The sequence below is a fragment of the Arachis hypogaea genome, chromosome 10 (assembly GCF_003086295.3).
Source record: "Arachis hypogaea cultivar Tifrunner chromosome 10, arahy.Tifrunner.gnm2.J5K5, whole genome shotgun sequence".
Taxonomy (NCBI): domain Eukaryota; kingdom Viridiplantae; phylum Streptophyta; class Magnoliopsida; order Fabales; family Fabaceae; genus Arachis; species Arachis hypogaea.
In genome coordinates, this window is record NC_092045.1 from 88,753,934 (window position 1) to 88,762,659 (window position 8,726).

Below are 8,726 nucleotides of genomic sequence, written 5' to 3' on the forward strand. Positions count from 1 at the left end.
TACACAAATGCAAACTTATAAGAAAGCAGTTTGTTTTATCATATAGGCTGAGACAATCTAAGGGGGGTATAAATGTTTTTACCCGCCTGATACTCTTGAAAGTCATGAACAAGTATTTATTAAGTCCTTAAACTACCACCAAAACGGAAGGAAGGAGTCCTTAAACTGACTTCACGTTGCATGTCAAGCTTGTTATCATTAGAAAACGAAGACTGAATCCTATTATTGTTGCGCTTGGGTTTGACTTGGATCATGACAGCGTCGAGCCATCCTCAATTTCCAAATTAATGTAAACAGTTCTTGGGAACAAAAATGGGTTAACACTTAACATCGCATTGTACGGCTCATGCCCCTTCAAAAGTATGGGACATCACCATAATATGGTCACATGCCAACACAGCACGCAAGAAATCAAAACTCAGATATCTATTCCAACAGCAATAGCATACTGCATATAATGGACTCATCACTTTTTACCTATTTACTACATCCGGGTTAACTACGTGACTTATTGCTAAGCTCAAGAACTAATAGCATATATAATAATATAATTGTTCCGACCAAAAGAATTTTCCATAGCTGCACCATCAACTATTGCAATCACCAACTTCTTGAATCATCCTCAATTAAACTATTAGTACCATGGCCAGCTAAAACTACAATGTGTGCTAAAAGGAAAGTCTGGGACTGTAATCCTGAGTGATGAGAATCCGGTCTAGTTCACACCATTAACTCCTCAATTTTGCATCTTAGACTCATCTGTTTTCTTGAAGCCATCAAGCATCCCATCAATCAGTTTGTCCTTCGGGGATAAAAGTGGATCAGCTACAAATGAATAGCTCTTTCGAGAACTATGCTTCTCTTTATAGTTCCCTGAAGGAATTTTGGAAAGGGCACCCTGAGATGACTCGCCCGATGGATTCAAAATCCTTTTCAGAGAATCATTATTAAAGATGTCAACACTATCTGAATTCTTTGCACTATTCTCTCCTTCCTTTCTACAGTGCCAGAAATCCAAAACTTTGAGAAGAGAACTGTCTTGCTCATTACATCTTGGCTTTCCTTGCTCTTCTGGTTGAGTTAAACAGCTACTATCTTCTTCAGATTCAGAAGGATCATAATCTAAGCCAACAGGTTCATAATCAGGATACTTTGAGGTATCCAGTTCTTTGGCATTCCTACTTAATTCTGACTCCACATCACTCTGGTCAGAATTGTTGGCAGAAATAGGACCTAATTCTTCCCATGGAGAGTCCATGCTATCATCCTTTGGAGCTGAACCAGACAATTCACTATCTGAGTAGGTGACTGCATGACTAGCCCTGGTAACTTGAGTTTTGAGGATTGAAGTTTCCCGGTCAGAATAACAAACATCAGCAGGAACAGAAGGAAAAATATTAGTGGACTCTAATTTAGCTCCCTGCATTGTCTGCAATAAGGATGCCAAATTTTTATAACCGAGCTTCTGTAAACTAATATGATAGCCACACATCTCATAAAATAGTTTTCGGAAACAACCAATATTGTATCCCTCTGGGTGGATTCTCAATATTTCATCCACAACTTTTTGGCAGTCTACTAATATATCATTTCTAGACCTCTCAGCATATAGTTTTTCAGTGGCAAGTTTCAAAACACTAGTATGAGGAGTATTCTGATTGTGTTTCTCTGCATCATGTTCAAGTAATTTCTGCAGGTTGGACTGTGATGTTCTATTTAAAAAGAGAGATCGAAGGCCATTCGCACCATGAGAAAGGCCCATTGATGAGTTCTTCTGAACTGGTCGAGTCACCTTAAATGGATAGTTTGTGGAGCTGCTTACTTCCAACCATTTCTTGTCTGCTATTAATAAATCAATCAGTTGAAGAATATCCTTTTCAGTGAGAGACTTGAGAACCGCAGGACCGCCCTTTTGTAATTTTTGTGCCAAATCCTCCCTGACAAACAAACATAGTAGCATTACAATTTACTCTTTCAACAAGTAGGATTAGCTATTACCTACATGATGATCATCGTTTTGGGCGGGCAGGGGAGGGAGAAAAAATAAAGATGAAGAAGAAAGATCAAAGCATAACTTCCAACAGCAAAACATCATGATACAATCGATTTGTTACTTTCATTTTATACGGGGAACTAATCAAGATTTCGAGACAAAAACAAGATGTTATCCATAGCAAAAGGGGTAATTTTTCAAAATATTTGTATAAAACTACCATGCATAACAACCTGCTTGTTGACAGGGAGACGAGAACTGATCCTTGGGTGGTAAAAACAAAAGATTCCATGTAATTCCAAAAGGAATCTCTAAAAAATAACTTGGGCTTGTCAGAATGACCAACATTCTGGTTCACTTCTGATGTGTTGGCCTCTACAGACTGAGAAACAGTCTGGTCCCGATCACATAATTTGGTCTCTACAGAATGACTAACAATCTGGTTTGGCTCAGATAACATGGGCGCCTGATCTGATATTTTCGGCTCTTCGGCATGAATAACACTCTGGTTCTGTTCGGATAGCTTGGACTCCTCAGAATGTTTTATAGTCTCGTCTACTTGAGATAGCTTGGGCTCTTCCGAATGACTTATAGCCATGTCTGGTTGACATAGCTTGGGCTCCTCCGAATGACTTACTGCCATGTCCAGTTGAGATAACTTGGGCTCCTCAAACTCAGAGTGACTATCCATGCTGGTCTTATTAGTGGTTAAATCATCAGATTTAGCATTTCTTTTCCAAAATGGAAACCAACTTCTAATCCAACCAAATATTGAACTTTTGCTATGAGTTTCAACACTCCCACCATGCCTCTTGTCAACCATGAAGTCATCAACTGGCAAAGAATAAGAGCTTTGACAAACCTCATCAGCATCCCCTCTAGTTGGCCCCTCATTTTTGTACTCAGCTATATATTTTCCAGATTCATCATCAACAAGATTGTTTTCTACCAATGTGTTCTGAGCAGAGTGGTCATCTGATGAAGTAGGTTTTCCAGATTTATTGAGACCTATCTTGTCAGGCGTTACAATCTCATTATCTGCCTTAAATTGTGAAACTTCCTTGTCTTTTTGTGGCAGTTGAACCTTAGACAATCGTGCATCAGTCATATTCCCAATCTTCTCACTACTCCTTTCATGCAATGAGGGCATTGAAGGCGTCCTATCTGCATCTCTAGGCATATTTTTACTCTCACCATTCAACTTTTGAGGTGTTTCATTCCCAACAGCAGGTGTTTTTGATGGCCCATCATTGCTTGCAAGGGGTTTGGGAAACTCTGAGGGAGCCAAACACACAAAATAAACACCATCTAAATGCTTGAGCTGTACGTGTGGTATTGATAGAAGAAAACGGGAAAACTTTTTCTGTCCATAGAATGATTTCTCCAATTGCACATTATTTTTAGCCAACTCCGCACGAAAATCTGTAATGGACATCCCTTTTGGATGCGAACTTAATATTTTCCTAACCTGCCTTGCAACTGACTTAGGAATTGGGGGAGATTCACAGCTTTCTGCTTTTTGACAAGATGCAGACTGCTCACTAGCTGAGAAGGGATTTTCAAGAGGCACCTTATAATTTCCATACCAAGAACTAACAGGGCCATCTGGAGGATGATTGAAATGCTTTCCAGTAAGTTCTTCTCCCTTAAGCAAAGATGGCCAGTGCCACATTATAGTTGCTGCAGCGCATAGCACATCAGAAGCTGATCCTGGAGTTGCAAGCAGGATGTTGTAGTTATTCATTCTTAAGCGGTGCAATATGCCAGCAAAGTCTTTATCCCCAGAAATCAGAAAGAGATGCGCAGGTGGCGGGTTTTGAGAAACCCAACACATTAGATCAATAAGAAGAGATCTATCAGCACTATTCTTTCCACCTGCACAAAGTCATTGAAGAAATTATAATTCGGAAAACTTAAATTACTTATGAATCCCCTGATTAGTAAAACATTAAGATTTAATATTGTTCTGAATCTATATGGGGCCATAAATACTGATGCATGAGCTGCAAACCATAATATTCACTTATTAGTTGCACCTCCATGGCTTCATCTCAAATATGATGAGATCATGAGTTCTCACCTACGACGGACGCCGCATTCAACATCGCTATTAGTGACATTTATCTAACAAAGATGCAGAAGAGAATAGCTCCCATCTTATGATTCCTAACGTGTTTGAAACTGAAAACCGTTACAAACAGTTATCTACCAAAGACGCGTCTCCCTTTTTTACCAAACTATTTATATATTTTATTTTTAATTTTTAAACACATTTAGTCAGAACATATACTAATTAAGATAGATGAAGAAGTTATATATGATTATAAAATTGACATAAAGCAACGGAAGTAAAGACAAGACGAAGAGAGCACAAGAAGGTAACCATTGGGAACGTGGGCGAGATGAATGCCGGTGTAAGAAAGTGCCTCCTGGTTGGATCTAGAAAGCTGCAAGACATCCCCGAAGGCCGTTATATGGACGGGCCCCTTAATACCGTTGGCTCTAACGGCTTCCGTTATGACGGTGGCGATCTTGGAGACGTTGATGGTGTTCGGCACTTGGCAGTTCTCGAAATCCCACCACACCGACACCCTCACGTGGCGTGACTCCTCCTCTAACCGTCTCGGATGATACGAAGGCGAATGCGACGAAGACGAGAATTGGCTGAGTTGAAGTGGAAGAAGAAGAGCACGAGCTGGCGAAGAGCTGAAGAAGAGGCATTTGGGGAGGAAGGGGCGCATGGACATGATGGAATTGGAAAGAGAAATAACAAGAAAGTTAGTTACAAGAGTTGGAGGAGGGTAACTGAATCTGTATCAGCATCAATGTTGCTGCGAGCTTTGGATTTTGCAATTGGAATTCAGAAATGGAAGGAAGCAGCGAGGGTTTACGAGTATCGACTATCAAGTGAGTAATAACTTGAGTATAGTAGACTAGTAGTACTAAAACCCTTGCAATCCCCCATTTCCAGTTCTGCAATTCCCCTATTTAGGAAATCGAACTCTTTTTTTTTTTTTTTGGGCCAGATGGACAATCCCCAAGTATTGAATATCAACCCTTTAGTATTGTGTGTGGGTGTGGTGTGGGAAATCGAACTCTATCTCGCAATCTTGACATTGTTTGGGCTTATGGGTCCAAACTGAAAGGAGGGACTTTCTTTTAACCGTGACAAAACCTATTCAATGTATGGCCCAGGCTAAATCACTGTTTGTCAAATAAGCCCTTATCTACGTCCAAAACAAGCCCTTATCAAGCTTCTACTTGAAACTGTATATCCCTGTTCAGAAATATGTATATAAACAAACTTGACATGCCCCACCATCAGCTATGATTGTCGTCAGCTAGAACTGTTGAGGAATGGCAGTCTCTTCGACAGTATATGAACTAAAAAGTATTTGTAAATTTTGCAGGCCGTCCCTTTTGTTTCTTATAGAAACCAAAGCTACTAAACTAAGTTGTGATAGAATTAGGAGAAAGTTAAGTTTTGATAACATATTTTGTGTAGAATTTCGGAGACTTTTCGGGAGACTTTGTATTTTTTGGAAGAGTAATGTAAATATTCATGTTTATGCTTGAGGTGATAATTTTATTAAAACTAAAGTTAGCAGTGGCAATGACAAGGATTGGGAGACTATTTTCGTTTATGGTCATCCATACTACAAGAAAAGGAAGAAATTATGGAAGGATTTAATTTTTGTAAATAATAGTCTGGCACAGCCAACAGTGTTGATCGGAGACTTTAACGATGTTATTTCTCAAGATGAGAAGGTAGGTCTACACCTTAAACCAAGTTGTCAGATAGAAGCTTTCAGAAATTTTGTACATGAGAATGCTCTCTTGGATATGGAACTTCAAGGGATGAAATACACCTGGTTTAGTAATCCAAGGAATGGTTGTGTTACTAAGAAAAAGCTTGATAGGGTTTTCGTCAATTGGGAATGGAGAAGAGCTTTTCAACATGCCACACTCTCAGCCTTACTGCCTATTAGCTCGGATCATGCTCCCCTAGTTCTCGATGTTAAACCTAGAGGTAGAAGGATTAAAAATTTTAAGTTTGAGGCCTTTTGGGTACACCATGCCGATTGTGACGCTGTTATAAGGAGAGGATGGAGCAGTTCTGGCTATACTGGTTCTGATCACTGGAAAAATCTGAATCGAAGGATACAGAATTGCAAGAAGGAATTAACCAAATGGAATAGAACTAGCTTTAAGAAGGCTGATGTGGAAATAGAAAATTTAAGGCTTCGCCTCAAACAACTGTAGGAAGCGGATTTTACAGAGACTCAGCAACAGGAGCTCTATAGGCTTAAATTGGAGATCACCAGATTATGGAGACAAGAGGAGAAATATTGGGGTCAGAGGTCGAGGGTGAAATGGCTGAATTTTGGGGACAAGAATACTTCCTTCTTCCATAATTCTACCATTCAAAGAAGAGATAGAAATAGGATAGAGAGACTAAAAAATTCTACAGGAAATTGGATGTGTGGGAAAAAGGGAGATTCTCAAGCTAGCAGCGGCTCACTTTCAGAATCTTTTTATGGCTACAGAGAATCTAGATATGACTGCTTGCATAAGCCATGTTTCTGTCAGAATGACTGAGGATATGAATGGGAAGCTCATGGAGGAGGTTACTGATCAGGAAATTAAAGAGGCTACTTTCAGTCTAGGAAGTTTTAAGGCGCCAGGACCATATGGTTTAAATGGTCTCTTCTTTCAAAAATACTGGTCAGTTGTCGGTAAAGAGGTTTGTGATGTTGTTAAGAGTTTTTTTTTTTGTGATGGAAATATACTGAGTAGCTTTGGGGAAACTTTTATAGTTTTGGTCTCTAAGACTAACCACCCGAAAACTCTAAATCAACTTAGGCCAATTAGTTGCTGTAACTTTGTTTATAAGGTTATCTCCAGGGTGTTGGTTGGTAGGCTTAGGAGAATAATAGATAAAATCAATTCACCCATTCAGAGGGCTTTTGTGGGAGGCCGCTTGATTCAAGATAACTTGGTAATAGTGCAAAAAATATTCCATGATTTGAATAGGAAATGGGCGAATGCTTCCAAGAACTTAGCCATTAAGATTGATATGAATAAAGCTTATGATAAGATGGAGTGGTCATTTCTAGAAGCTACTCTAAGCGTTATTGGGTTTAACTCGCATTAGATAAAGATGTTGATGAACTGTGTTAGCCAAGTTAGTTATAAGATTAAGATAAATGGACTTTTATCAACGACCATTAAGCCGCAGAGGGGACTTCGGTAGGGAGATCCTTTATCGTCGTACTTGTTTATCATAGCGGTTGAGGTTTTTACCATCCTGATGGATAAGGCTAGAGAAGAAGGCAGAATTTTAAGAGTTAAAATCGTCCCTACTGCACCGGCTATTTCACACCTCCTTTTTGCGGATGATCGTATATTCTCAAAAGATAGTGAGGAGAAAATTTACCAGCTTGTTAATATTTTGAACATTTACACTGAAGCCTTAGGACAGAGAATCAATTTGGACAAGTCGAGGATCACGTTTGGGAGCCTGATTCCTATTAGGAATAGATTTGAAATAGAAGAGATATTGGGTTTGTCAGCTTGGGATAAATTGGATAAGTATCTTGGGCTTCCGGCTCACTGGGGAAATTCAAAGAATAAAGCTCTAAGTTGGATTGAGGATAGAGTGGTGGATAAACTAGGAGATTGGAAACAAAAACTCCTTAATCAAGCTGGGAAAGGAGGTCCTCATCAAATCAATTGTTCAAGCGCTACCTGCCTATACTATGAATGTGATTCTTTTTTCTAAAGGGTTTTGTGATAGGCTTAGTAAGAGAATAGCCAAATTTTGGTAGGCGTCTTCAGGAAAGGAAAGAGGTGTCCGTTGGAAGAGTTGGGATAATTTTTGTGTTAGTAAAAAGGATGGAGGTATTGGGTTTAAGGATTTATATAGTCAGAATATAACAGATTTGGCAAAACAAGCGTGGAGAATTTTGGAAAATCCTAAAGCAATTTAGTTTCAGGTACTAAAAGCTATTTACTTTCCAAATGAGGATTTTAAGGATGCTACAGTAGGAAGGGCCGTATCATGGATGTGAAAAATTATACATGGTAGAAATTTTCTTTTGAAAAATAAAAGATGGTTAATAGGGAATGGTGAGAGAGTGAAAATCTTGGAAGATAAGTGGATAATAAATATGGATAAGAATCCTGTGAGTAGAAATCTTGATATTAGGTTTGTCAAGGATCTGATTTTTGAGGGAGAGGGGGTGGAATTTGAATAAATTAAAGAAATATTTCGATGGAGCTTCGGTCGAAAAAATCATTAGAACCCCAGTAAGTCTTTTTGGAAGGGAGGATAGGTTCAGCTGGCCTTTCAGAATAGATGTCAATTACACTATCAAGACGAGATATTATACTGCTAGAACGAAAGGAGCTTCGGTAATACTAATAACCCATCTTCCAGTGAAGATTTAAAGTTTTTTGTGGCAACAGATTTGGAAATTAAGAGTTCCTTAGAATATCAGAACCTTTCTATGGCGAGTTTCGCATAACATTTTACCTGTTTTTGGAAATCTTTTTAATAAAAGAATAACTAACACCCATATACGTCCTATTTGTTTGCAGGAACCGGAGACCACTGAGCATGCTTTGCTGCTATGCCCTTGGACAAGGACAGTGGTGGACGAAATTGTGATTCGTACTCTTTGTACTTGTATGAAATTTAATTCGAGATAATAGCTCTTTACTATGTGTGGTC

General features: G+C 39.0%; 1 protein-coding gene across 1 annotated transcript; it reads right to left on the bottom strand.

Annotated features, from left to right (window-relative positions):
• Nucleotides 1–313: 313 nt before the first annotated feature.
• On the bottom strand, nucleotides 314–5,197 carry LOC112715870 (uncharacterized). The gene is made up of 3 exons (XM_025767690.3): nucleotides 4,377–5,197; nucleotides 2,227–3,868; nucleotides 314–1,937 (listed from the first exon to the last, which is right to left on the bottom strand). Exons 1-3 carry the CDS (start codon nucleotides 4,738–4,740, stop codon nucleotides 737–739), a joined length of 3,207 nt encoding a protein of 1,068 aa, XP_025623475.1. The 5' UTR covers nucleotides 4,741–5,197; the 3' UTR covers nucleotides 314–736.
• Nucleotides 5,198–8,726: the final 3,529 nt, after the last annotated feature.